Here is a 13,800-nt window from a genome sequence, read left to right as displayed (position 1 = left end):
GCTTTATATGATAGGCAGAGATCACCTCAGAGTAGGCGATATGCTACAGAGTAGAGCTGGAGTTTTCTGAGGCGGTCAGTGTAGGGCATTTGATTGAGGCCAGTAATCCTCTTTGTGAGGTACTTCTGTGGCCTTTCCAGCTGCTGCAGATGTCTTGTGAGGTACATTCCAAAAGGGGCGTTGTACTCTATAATGGGTCTAATGAGTGTGGAGTAGAGGGGAACAATGACCTCTCTTTTCCTGGATGAGAACCCTTTTATGATGAGGTGTGCCACGTAGAAGGACTTTGTGACTACTGTGGCGATGTGACTATCAAAGGAGAGACTACTGTCCACCTGGGCCCCAAGGTCTCTTATCACACATTCAGTGTTAAGTAGATTGCTGCCTATGTGGTAGTTCATGGGTGCAGAGTTTTTACCAAAGGGGATGACACTGCACTTTTTGGCATTGAGCTTGAGTCCATGGCTCTGACACCAGTCATCTGTCTCAGCGAGGCCCTTCTGTAGGATGTCCACATCATTTGGGGACTAGACTATGGCTCCTAGTTTGCAGTCATCAGCAAACTTCGTTAGTCAGAGGCCTTCTGTGTTAGCCTGTACTTCAGAAAAGTAGATACCAAACAGGAGAGGTCCCAGGACGGAACCCTGTGGTACTCCACTTGTCACTGCTTTGAGGTCAGATTTGGAGTCTGCATCTTTTACAGTATGGGTTCTGTCAGTGAGCCAGTTGGCAACCCATCTTGTGATGTAGGGATTTATACCTAGTTTAGTGAGTTTAGCTATAATTCCAGAATGGGGGATGGTGTCGAAAACCTTGGCGAGGTCAAGATAGGCTGTGTGAATCACCTTACCCTCATCTACAGCTTTGGTGACTGCCTCAAAGAAGTCGATCAGGTTCAGGAGGCATGATCTGCCTTTCACAAACCCGAACTGGGTGGGATCCAGAGTTTGGAGGTTACCAATGTCTCTGTTTAGGAGTTCCATGATGATATGTTCCATGGCCTTGCAGACCAGGCTCGTAAGGCTAATAGGGCGATAGTTCCCGGTATCAGTGGTGGCTTCCCCTTTGTGGAGTGGGATAACTGTTGCTGTGCACCATTCAGTGGGCACAAAGCTTGACGGAAGGCTATTATTGAACATGGTGCTTAAGTGGGGAGCCAGTTCATTCTGAAGTTCATGTAAAACACAGCCTGGGATGTTGTCCGGTTCCATGGATGCTGTGATTTTGGCTTTAGAGAGTGCAGCTTTTACCTGCGTAGTTGTGATTACAGGGACTCTGCATTCTTCCTGTATAGATAAGGGCCCTTTAGGGGGTGAGGGGGGGTAAAGTTAGCACTGAACCTATCTGCCAGGATATTGGCAATATCAGTTGGTTCTGTAATTTTCGTGCCTTTGTGCTGCAACTCAGAGCAGATCTGAGTGTTGCCATCAAGATTCTTGACATAGCTATAGAATGCTTTGTGGTTGTCCTTAGAATTAGTGGTGATTTTGTTTTCATAGCTAGCTTTGGAGGATCTTATAAGGGATCTCACTCAGCTTCTTACTGAGGCTGTCCAGGGAGCTCCTCCACTCATGGGATTTTACTCTCTTTTGCAACAGTTTCTTCTTTCTGCTGTACAGTTTGTTTATGGCAGGGGACCACCAGATTGGCTTCCTTTTTTTGGAGGATAGCATCTTGGTTCTGTTTGGGATAGCACAATGCATGCACTTGTGTAAGTGCTTATAGAGTGCATTTATGTAGGATTCAGCAGTTGTAACTGTATTGTCCATCTGCATGGGTATCATGAAGTTCACCACTTCTGTCTTAAGTATGAAGTTGGCTTTGGAGAAACTTTTTACCGTGGTTTCCTTAATGGGGGGTGTGGGCGGGATGTGGATATCAAGGGCGATTAGCTTATGGTCGGATCGGACCAAGGAGGAGTTGACGTCAGGTGTGGAACATCGGTCACTCATGTTGGTAATGACTAGGATATTGTTGCCCCTGGTGGGTGTGTGGATAAGTTGATCCAGGGCATTGGAGTTTATGAATTCCAGAAAGTGTTGAGCTAATGAGTTGGTACACGAGTAGCTTTCCCAGTTAATGGTGGGGTAGTTGAAGTCGCCCATTGTTAGGGTGTTTGGTTGAACCCTTATATTTTCCAGTACATCAAGAAAAGAGGAGTGGGAATCCTGGGGCATGGTGGGGGATCTGTATCAAGCTACAATTTGGATTGCAGTTTTGCCCAGAGTTAGTTGCACTTGGATAACCTCGGATGCATTATGCTGAGCAACTAGCCTGGAGGTGTGGATATCCTTAATATGGACACACCTCCGCCTTTGGTGTTTCGGTCCAGGTTACATGGCTGAAAAGTGTTGTATGAGTTATTGCCTGGTAGTGCAGGGGTGCTCCGTGGAGCCTTGAACCAAGTCTCAGTCACTGCATAGATATCACTGTTCTCCATTTTAAGGAGTGCCTCGAGTGAGTGGATTTTGAGAATTAGACTTCTAGCATTGAGTAGCATTACCCTACGCTTTTGCTTGCCCGTTACGGTGGTGAATTTGTTATTTGAACCTTGCCTAAAAAAGGCACTTTAAGGGCAGCAAAAGCCTTAGCCCCTATCTGGAATCCCAGAGGCGACAGGTGCAGGCCATCTGTGGCAAAGCATCGTGGTCTGTCGACCATGTCATCCTAAGCAGACAGATACTGGATCCCCTTAGAATGACACCAGAAGCTTAGCCAACTGTTGAAGTCAATCATTTTGTCCTTGTACTGCGGTATCATTCGGGGTGATGGCAGAATGCTACTCAGGGCTAGGGTCATACCTGCCTGGGCCACAAGATCGGAGAGCTCTTCCATGTCTCTTTTCATGTAGTCCAGGGAGACGCATCTCAGGTTATTCACACCAACATGGACAATGACACAGTCATATTTGTACTTGTTGTGGAGTGACCTGAGTGCATGGGTTATGTGGCGGATCCTGGCACCCAACAGTAACCTTCTCCTTGTTTAGCCTGGTGAGTGGGACATCAGTGTGCCTGACTATAGAGTCACCTATGACTAATGTGTTGGGTACGTTGTTTTGCCTTATTGGCTGTGGTTGAGTGGCACACTGAGTCTGTGGGCTATGTGTCATTTGGGTTGTGTTGGGGGATGGAGGTTGCTTGCATTTCTACTTTGGAGGTCTCTGTTGCTTAGACAGATTATTATTGAGAGCCTCTGCGAATGTTTTTGTGTTACTATGTGTGGATTTTGGTGGTGTAGATTTAGTGAGACTATGTGATGAGCGTAGTGTGGTGCAAATGTTTACCTTCTCCTCATGACTGTCAAGTTCAGTCTTGGTTGGAGAGTGCTTTACCTCCAGTTTGGCTAGATAAGTGCATCTCTCACAAGTAGTGTTGGGTGGTATTACATTCAAAACCAACAGAAGGAATGAATCTGGGAAGAGTATGCCAAGGAATCAGCATCAAACTTCTTCAGAAGACGAATCCCTATATCTTTTTAGAAGGTGAAGAAATAGGAGAAGCAGAAGAAAATAATTGAGGGGGCTTGAGGGATATAACAGCTTTAAACAGCTCTGGAAAACAATCAAACCATTCTTTCTGAGGATCTTTGATTGTTTAGAGGGACAGGTATATTTAAGTCTTCTTTTAACAGGGATATCAGTCCTCACAAAATGAGGAGATTACGACCCCCCCTCCCCCAACATACCTGTATGACACAGCCGGGGACTTCTTTCCTTACAAGATACTGCAAATTATAATCTTTATAAAGAATCTGCTTCTGCATATACACATTTACAAGCTTTTCTGTGGATGTCATGGACCTTAGTAACAAGGTATGTACTATATATACATGACAGTGAAATTCTACTAACTGTAAAACAGAAAACCTAAGCCAATTTAATACTGTTTAATACTACTAGTAATAAAAAATTTCCAAGGTAGGTCGTCCTTGTTTAGCAGTCAGATGGAAAGGACAGATATACAATCAGTTCCTGTGGCAAAAAACTGAAAAGGGTACTGTTTCTACTTTTAGCCATGCATCAGTCAGATGCCGTTGGCCATGTTAGAGTGAAGTCCTGCATTACTCTAGGGAAGTACAAAAAAGTTTTAGAAGTCAAACAGGAAGGATAGATGCCTGCCCTGTGAATAAGTAATTGTACTGCAGCAGTGATCCTTGTGATGAAATTATGATACTTCTTAGGGAAATCCAGTTAATATGGAAGGTACAGCTGTGTAAGGTGCTCACCATAATTAACATGTATAGACGTACTCGTTCTCCGATTGTGATTGCTTGAGATTGGTTGAGAGGATAAACAATGTGTCGTATTTTTTCCATGAGACTTCTCACACTCTGGGATAGATGAGTGCTAGTTTCAACTCACTGATATCACATATACAGTCTTGTCCAACCATGTTCACTTTCTGTATCTGCCAGTTTGCTACCTTGCCAGTGAGTACTTTTTTGAAACTAAATTAAAATTATGAAGATACAGCTCCCTACTGCTAATAAGTACTGCTCAAATACATACTTGCAAGACTTGCAACAAACAGTTTCTTGTCCAGATAAATATGACCCCTTAGAAGCCAGAAATGACTTCACAGCCCAAGGACACTACTTTCAGTGATTGCCAGAGAAAAAGAAGGGACTCCATCCATGTATATTACTAAACTATGGGAGAACAAAGCTGCCTAGAATAGGCAATGTTCTTCTCTTTCTCATCATCTGAGTCAGGCAACAGATTTCAAAAAGGCTCTTCTTTGGGGGCGGTGCCATTCCTTCAACTCAACTGTTCCTTCAGAATGGGTACTGTGCAACCTCTTCTTACTGCTACATACACCTCTGCAAATAACTTGCAATAAAACAAATGGCTGGGTAAGACATTCAGTGGATGGGCTTGGAGCCCATCTGTTTTCTTTTCTTAAATGTTGTCTCTCTCGGCTTTTCCCGGTTAGGGGTCGCCACAGCGGAACTCCGGTCCGCTAATGATTGGCAGTAGATTTTTACATGCCGAGTTGCCAGCTCTGACGCACAACCTTCAACGAAGGTACGCCCATTCACGCATGTCCCCACGCAGAAGACACTCTAGCTGAGAATCGAACTGGACAGCATCTTACTGTAAGGCAACAATGCTACCGCAGCACCACCACCGCGGTGACTACTGAAATAATGGTCTTCTTATCAGCAGTATTAAGATCACAGCTTAAGAACTATGGAATATAAAAGGATAACAGATGACAGCAGGAAGCAAATGAATGTGTGGGTATACATATTACACAGCAAGTTAATGACTGTTTAAAATCCAAACTGCCCAAGTTCTGTGAGTCTTCCCAGAAGTAAGGAATAGTACAATGATCTAATGACATAGTAAAATTGTGTAGGCAACTTAACATAATAGTTATTTGAATAGAACACTGCTGTAGTACCATCTCCCACCCACCTCCCATCTAAAGGGGCACCTTTCAACATCTCCCATGGCCATGGAGGGTCAATACCCCTTCACCCTCTAGCTACAGAAATTCTCTCATGGCTTTGGATAGTCATATCCCTTCTACATATCCTTCACCCAACTATCTACAGAAATACTGTCTCCTTCCTTCTCTTTTATTTGTGTAGGGCTATCTGGTTTTGGTGTACAGCTGAGGAGAGGGATGGTATTACACCCCCTCCCACAAGCTCCTTGGGTGTCACCTAGTTCTCAGGATATGCCTACCATTTTGACAAGAGTTTACTTCTCTTTGGTCTGCTTCCTGGTATGGGGGGCAAGAAAGCTCTGAAGGTGCCACATGTACCCTCTCTCTCTTTTTTTTTAACATTAGTACTCTGGATGTGTTTCAGAGTGGGTGCATGCTGTTACACAAAAGGGAAAGAACCTGAACTCAGACACTGGCCAGACTAATGGGACAACTACCAGTAAAGTCCAAGAAATAAGGAATACTGCAACAATGATCTAATGAAGAACATGCACCAATACTGCTTTAGATGAGGGAGCAGAGAGACGGGAAGCGCATGTCTCTGAGCAACAAGCTGAAGTACAGCACTTTGGCCATTACATTTCTGACTTCTTCACAGTAAAAGAAGCTGCACCATCTCAGCAGCAGTACATTCCACTGGGGCAATGTGCATGTGAAGAGAGCTGAAGCTGCGTGTTTGTTGTATAATATGCTTTGAATTTCAAGTTATCATTTTCCATCAAATTCTTCAAGAGTCAGTCCAAAAACGTGATTTGTTGCAAGAATGAATATGCAATTCTTAAACTCAAATATATTTTGCTTTCATAAAATAATTAAAACAAGTACTTTGTCCCTGAAAGTCATACTTTTTCAGCATTTGAAATGGTGCTACAGAAAAAAGGGGGGAGGGGGAAGAGTATAAAAGGAAATTGTGATTTGATTCAAATATGTATTTTTTCAACAGCATCATATTTACTTGTAAATCTGTAATAGACCAATATAAAGAAGTTATTTACCTATACCATAACGTTCCATGTTTGTTGTCCCTTCTAGTCCTTCTTTTTTACTGGATGGGTTCAGAGCCGATACTCAGCTCTGACTCGGCCAATACACTAGCCCGAAGTCTCTCACTTCGCTCGTGGCTCAATACCTACCCCATAATGCATTGGAGTAACTCCCAGATCGTTTGCTGCTAGCCATAAGAATATATATTCCTATTCATATAGCATGAAAAAAAAATTAAAAATGGTGTGTGTATATATATATATATATATATATATATATATATATATATATATATATATATATATATATATCTATATAAACACACATATAAGAGGAAAAACAACCAATTTCAGAGGAACACTCTCAGTAGGAGGAAAGAAAACTCTTATCTGAGTCCTCTAGGAGCCTTGGCTGAGGGAAGGAGGGACGGACGTAAGAAAGAAGGGTGAGAGAGGACAATAAACATGGAACATTATGGTAGGTACATAACTTCTTTATGTTATGTTGTCCCTCTCGCTTTCTTTCTTACTGGATGGGACAGTGTCCCTAGCACCGTCTTCCTGGGTGGCTCATGGGAGTACACCTTTGAGCACTGTGGACCCAAAAGAAGCTCTGTCCCTAGAGGCCAAATCTATGTTGTAATGAGTAATAAAAGTATGGGGCCTGGCCCATGTAGCAGCTGCACAAATGCTGTCCATAGATAATCTGGCATACTAAGCAAAGGATGTTGCTAGAGCTCTAGTCTCCTTTGATTTTGAAAGGTAAACTTCTGTTTGAAGTGTATATAAAGATAATACAACTGGTAAGCCAATTTGAAAGTGTAACTTTTGAAATTGGTTTGCCTCGCTTTGCTTGAGAGAAGGAAATAAATAGCTGGACTGTTTTCCTGAAATCTTTGGTTCTATGTAAATAAAATCTCAGTTGTCTATGTACAACTAACTGATGTAGTTTGTATTCTGCCTTGTTGGTAAGATTAGGAAAGAAAACTAAGTTCAATAGACTGGTTCAGATTGGTTTGTGAGCAGAACGTTTGGCACGAAAGATGGATTAGTCCTCAAGGATACTTTATCCTTATGAAAGATTAGGTATGGTGACTTAATTGATAGAGCCTGCAACTCCGAGACTCTTCGTGCAGATGTAATGGCCACTAACAAGATGGTCTTCCAAGAAAGAAACTTTAGATCACATAAAGAAGCAGGCTCAAAAGGAGGTAAAGTTAGGTAAGTAAGAACAAAATTTAGGTCCCAAGATGAGAGAGGTTCCTTTATGTGAGGTCTCAACAAACAAGTTCCTTTTAAAAATGCTTTACACAGCCTGTGTGACATAAGATTAGGAGTGTATTCACCGATGTGATAATTGGAAATTGCAGCTAATTGGACTTTAATTGTAGCTGCAGCAGAACCTTGCTGAAAAAGTTCCATCAGGAATTCTAAAACTGAACTAATGGAGGCATAGAAGGGATCTATGTCTCTCGCCCTTGCCCATGGGAGAATCTCTTCCGTTTGCTGGAATATAATTTTCTGGTGGAAGCTTTATGAGAAGAGACCAAAATATGTTTAACTCCTGGAGTAAAATTTTGAAGCCTAGGTTTGGAAATGGAGCAGCCAAGCTGTCAAATTGAGGGTCTGGAGAGAAGGATGAAGCGCACCCGACATACGAGTCAGAAGGTCTGGAACTAGGTCCAGAGCCCACAGCTTCTCCTGAAGATGAGGCCAGAGGAAGGGGAACCAAATCTGACAAGGCCAATATGGAGCAATGAGAATTAGCCTGCTTCCCAAGACCTTGGCTTTCTGAATGATGTTGGGAATTAGTGTAAAGGGAGTAAAGGCATACAGTAGTCCCGAGGGCCAATCGTGGATGAGTGCGTCTCTCGGCGTCTCCCCCATTGAGTGGGGGCTTAGGGCACAGTAGCTGCTGCATTTGGTATTCGAGGGGGGGGGGGGGTTTGCAAATAGGTCGCAGCAAGGCTGGCCCCCGAGTTTCAGAGACCACTCTCGTGAGGCATCAAAATCTCCCTTCTGAGCTCGTCGGCTATCACGTTGGATTTCCCCAGGATATGCGTTGGAAAGAGATTGCCCATTGCCATACTCTCAGTGCCTCTCGACAAAGGGGGTACGATCTGGTTCCTCCTTGTTTATGTACCAGACTACCGACATGTTGTCTGACTGGATTGCAATCGTTCCTAGTGGAAGAGAGTCCTGAAGTGCTTGCAACGCCAGAAGCACTGCTCTCATCTCTAGAACACTGATGTGCAACTGAGCCTCATATTCTTGGCATGTGCCTTGGACTGTTCTTCCCAGATAATGCCCACCCTATCTGAGAAGCGTCTGTGGTCACAGTAGCAACAGGTTGTTGTGGAACAAAGGATCTTCCGATAGTCACATGATCAGACTGAAGCCACCACAGGACATCTCTCTCGCACTAATCTGTTATCCTTATCTGATGGGACATAGGAAGTTCTTGTAGAGACCACTGCGCAAACAGAAGCCACTGAAGGATTCTCGTGCATCCTGGCTAGAGGGACTAGAGTAATAGTTGATGCCATGGTTCCAAGCAGTGTTAGGACTACTTTCACTTTTACCTTGCTCCTGGGAAGAAGGTCGACTATTTGCTGTCTGAGGACAGAGACTGTCGAGCGGAAGGCAAGCCATCATGGAAATGGTGTCTATATCTGTGCCGATGAATACAATATATTGACAAGGCAGATTTTTGAAAATTCATGTTATGCCTAACTGAGCACAAAGTTCCAGTGTAGTGTCCCTGGCCTGTAGAAGTAGATGCTTGGTGGTGGCAGTTAGGAGCCAGTCATCCAGGTATGGAAATACTTGGAATCCCAGGTGTCACAGGTGGGCCGTTACTACTGCCATGCATTTGGTGAACACTCTGGGGGCTGTAGTGAGACCAAAGGGCAGAGCTGAAAACTGATAATGACTGGCTCCCAGACGGAAGTGCAGATGACTCCTTGATGCTCTGTCCATCTTTATATGGTGGTACTCATCTTGGAGGTCTATTGAGCACATCCAATCGTCTTTCCCTATAAAAGGAAGAATTGACTGCAGTGTCACCATTCAGAACTTGGACTTCTTTACAGATTCGTTTAACTTGCTGAGATCCAAAATGGATCTCCAGTCCCTTGTTCTTTTTGGTAATAAAAAGAATCTTGAGTAAGTTCCGAATCCTATTTCATCTGCGGTGACTTTGGATTGCTAGGATTGCTTGTTCCCTGCGACTGGGTGGAACATCCGAGGATTCTTCTGATCTGTGGAATGGGCTAGGCAAAAGGGAATGGAATGACCTCTGGATAATATACTTTGTACCCACTTGTCTTGTGTGATATGTCGTCAGACTCCTGGGTACAAAGTTAATCGCCCCCCCCCCCCGACTGCCTCCAGAGAAGAGTAAGTGGGCTTCCTTTCAGGAGCGCTGATAGGGTCAGCTGTGAAAGGAATCGTGGTCACCCTGGTTTTGTGGGCCCTCCCTGCCACGTGGGCGATGGCTACCATTATTGCCTCCCCCTCTGCCCCTGGGGAAGGGTTCTCCTCGTGCGTCTTGAAAAACTCCCTGGGATATTTTGAACCACATTTTTCTACTCTTCTGACCTTTAGAATAAGGTCTAGAAGGTACGGAAAAACGTACTCCACTGGCAGAGAGAGTTTTCCCTTCCTGTTCGCATCTGGTGAGCGTGTCCTTGATTTTTGGTACAAAGAGTGAAGAACCATCAAAAGGGGTGTTGGTAAAGGTAGAATTGAAAGGTTCCACAAAATTGTACAAACGCATCCAGGAGTGTCTCTCCTAAGGGAAACTCCTGAACCCGCAGCTCTGCTCGCTCCATCTGCTGCATAGGAGATCAGTCTCATGAGGAGTTGACTATAGAATTTAAAGTGGATAGCTGAGAGGTCACTTTTTCAGAGAACCCTGCAGCTAATGAACCTTGTAGAGTATCTCCTAACTCATTCAGGAGAACTCTTTGATGTCTTGCAAAATGTGAGAGATAGTTCAGCGATCTGAAGGTGAAAGTCGCTGACAAGAAAACGCGCTTCCCGTATATGTCCATTGTTCGAGAATCCTTATTCGGCGGATGGGCAGACGAGGACGTCTCAGACAGTTCCTTCTTGGGGGCTACTGCCACCACCATAGCATCTACAGGTACACCTTTTGAGAAAAAATCCTTATACAAAAGGAGGTGACACGAACTTATTTGGCCTCCGAGGGACTGGCTCCATAGTAGTTGGTGACTCCCACACCTTTCGACTAACCAAATCCATAAGTTCATCAAAAGGAGGAGAAAACCCAGGAGGCTGAAACTTGAGATCCGAAGGCCTTCGGGTACACCCACTCCTTAGAAGGGTTAATGGGTTTCCAGCCACCCCTCTGTTTTTAGGATCCCTAGGATATCTGAGAAAGGGATAGATTCAGTGGATGACCGTGGAGACCATTCTGCTTCCTTGAGGTCAGTGTCAGAAGTGATGGACTCATTAGGGGAGCCTAAGATGTTTCTTCTTGCATGTCCTCTTCCGAGGTGGCTCCTCAGACGGGTAGTCTGGGAGAGGTCTCTGAAGAGTGGAGCTCACCCAATAGGGCTTCCTGAGGCCCTGAATCTCTCCTGTCCTGTGGATGGGATGGTGCCGAAACAGATGCCTGTGCTTGAGGAGGAAGAATGCCAGTGTCCCTGAGTAGAGCTGTGGAAGGAGACAACACACTCCATCAGCTCAAAGGCCGATTCCCCTGGTACCAAGGACAACTCCGGTTCCAAAGAATCAGAGGAAATCCCCGGCCCCAAGGAGTTCGGCTCAGAGGCAGCAGTAGGAGCCGAACTCACCTGTGCAGGCACACCGAGGGGCAGACTCAGAACAGAAGAGACTCGGGCCCAAGACTTCCCCCCAAGCCGACCAGAGAACTACAGCTCCTAGACACTCTGGACGGCACCAGGAGCAGGCAATGGTTCTGAAGAGTCCCGAAGGGTTCTCGGAACCAAAGGGTCTACCGCAAGGGGTAGCTGGCATTCCAGCTCCAAAGATACAGCTTGGTCCGGAGGAAGAATAGTGGATGTAGTCATCTTGGATGGCTCTGAGACTGGTGGGGTCAGAGCAGAGAACAATTTTGCCAGCGCCGGCAACTTCAAAAGCCTGCGCACCACCCTGTCCACGTCATCATCTGATAAGCTTCTAGAGGACCTGGATGAGACAGTAGGGGACCGAGACCTTTGAAGAATAGGGCATCTCAAATTTGGAGATACTGGTTATAATTCAATGGACCGCTCCAAGAAGTAGTCTCTGTTGGCTCCGAAGTCTTTGGAACCGATGAGATAGATTTGTCTGCACTGATTGTCGCCCTCGGGAAGGCGGTGGAGCCAAGGAGATAGATATTTTCTTTGGAGGCTCTGAATGAGCCGAGGAAGAGGATGCAGAGGAAAGTCTCTTAGACTCGTCACTAGTAGCTGGAGAAATTTGTAAAGCTTCATCAAAAGTAGGCTTTATTAAACCTCTTAAAATCAGTTTTTCCTCTCATTTAACACTTGAGAGCTGAAGGAGTGACAAAAACTGAAAGATTCCTGCAGGTGAATAGCTCCTAAGCAGTACACGCACACACAGTTATAGACATTTTTTTGGGAGCATTGTTGGCATTTCTTGAACACAGAGTGCTTGGGTTCCTTATCTCTGGACTCTTTAGACATGTTGAACAACAAGAAATGTAATAAGAAATATTGGACCTAAATTTACCCTGAAAACACACACACACCAAAAAACAGCGCTAGGCCCTCTAACTTAAACGGGTCTAGCTGAGCCGACAGGAAACACATGACCCAAACCCTGGTTACTTTTAGCTCTCTAACTCAAATGAGCTAAAAGAGAAATACACAAATTACCACAAGACTTATAGGGCAGGCCTAGCTAGAAACAACAGCTAGTAAACACAACAGGCGATAAATAAATTACACCAAAAACCTATAGGAAGGATAAACTGCCTAAACTAAGATCTACAACTCTAATAAGATTTTGTCAAAAACAGCTATCGATGATGAAATTGAAAAACACTTAGCCACGCCCAAGGAGAGAGCATTTGAACTCGTCAAGTGGCAAACGAGATCTGAAGGTTACTCCAATGCATTACGGGATAGGTATTGAGCCACGAGCCAAGTGAAAGACTTCAAGCTAGTAAATTGGCCGAGTTTGAGCAGAGTATTGGCTCTGAACCCATCCAGTAAGAAAGAAAGCAAGAGTGCCAACATAACATATTGTTACACATAAGAAGAAATGTTACACAATAGGAAAAGTTATATCAGAGTTATAATGGTTATGTTCAACTTAAACTTTAAACATAGCTCGTACTAATGTCATGCACCTTTATGTTCTAAGAGGACTGTGACCCCTTTGGCTTTTGTTTTTACTTCACAATGTTGTTGATCATTACCTTATTTGAGATGGATGTGATGACCAAACCTAAGGTAGAAAGGCTTGTGTTTATAGCCTGTGCTTCTCGCAGTCGCTCTCCTGTTGACAAAGATTTGTCTAGCCTTTCACTACCAGCAAGATCAACCAGGCTTAATACAGCTGTGAAAGGAATCCAGCAATAAGTTAGTAACCATAGTACTTTTCTTTACTCACAGCCTGCATGTGCAGGCCAGTAATGCAGAGATGCAGCTGACCCACTGGTGCTTATAAAAGTGAAAAAAATGGAAGGCATGCACTTACCACAACAAAAGGTCTACAAATGTTCCATCTTCCATTGCCATCAGGAATATACAGTGAAGGCATTAGGACAGCTCAGCATCTAAGATCTTTTCAAGGTGCTTGGATCGTTCCACAAATTCTGTCATAAATCTCTCTGTTGTAGTCTCCAGTTATACAGAAGAAATATGAATATTTGCATTTGTCAGTCAATTTCACCCTCCTCCTCTCACCAAAAAAAAACAAAGTTGGAGGGCAGAGAGGACTACAAGCAGCAGATGTGTGCTCACAAAACCCAGGGGAAGGCAAGATGAGAATGTGTTACCAAAGATGGATCAAACTTCTTACACATCGGTCACTGTGTTAACTTTCATATCATATAAGAGGTGGTCCATCTTTGGTAACCATGACCAGAGTTCCTAGTGAATTCCCTTCGGTGGCCCTGGTTATACACCATCTCTTTGAAAACAGTTGTACCAAAGGATGATTCTGCTTCAAAGTAATGTCCAGGTTATAGCATTTTGCAAAGATACTTTATGAAAACCAGGTGGCCAAAGCATACATAATGCCCACTGCTGCATTGTGCATAAGTTCTGCTCATGTGGTAATGGCTTTAATTGAAAAGGCTTTTACAGCAGCTGACAGGGCTTCTCCTCTTTCAGATAACATAGCTTTACATAGTCTGCTATCCACAC

General features: G+C 44.2%; 1 protein-coding gene across 3 annotated transcripts in view; it reads right to left on the bottom strand.

Moving 5' to 3' along the window:
• KIFC1 (kinesin family member C1) overlaps positions 1–13,800 on the bottom strand; it is a gene marked incomplete in the record, with an annotated part of 1,304,428 nt that overhangs the window by 173,174 nt on the left and 1,117,454 nt on the right. For all 3 annotated transcript variants that reach the window (XM_044083556.1, XM_044083558.1, XM_044083557.1), the window contains 1 exon segment: positions 12,849–12,988. In XM_044083556.1, the coding sequence (XP_043939491.1) occupies positions 12,849–12,988 (140 nt within the window).

This window comes from Protopterus annectens, chromosome 9.part0 (assembly GCF_019279795.1).
Source record: "Protopterus annectens isolate FY-2018-M chromosome 9.part0, PAN1.0, whole genome shotgun sequence".
Lineage (NCBI taxonomy): Eukaryota > Metazoa > Chordata > Ceratodontiformes > Protopteridae > Protopterus > Protopterus annectens.
The sequence above is the reverse complement of the archived record's forward strand: the minus strand, read 5'-3'. Positions and strand labels throughout refer to the sequence as shown.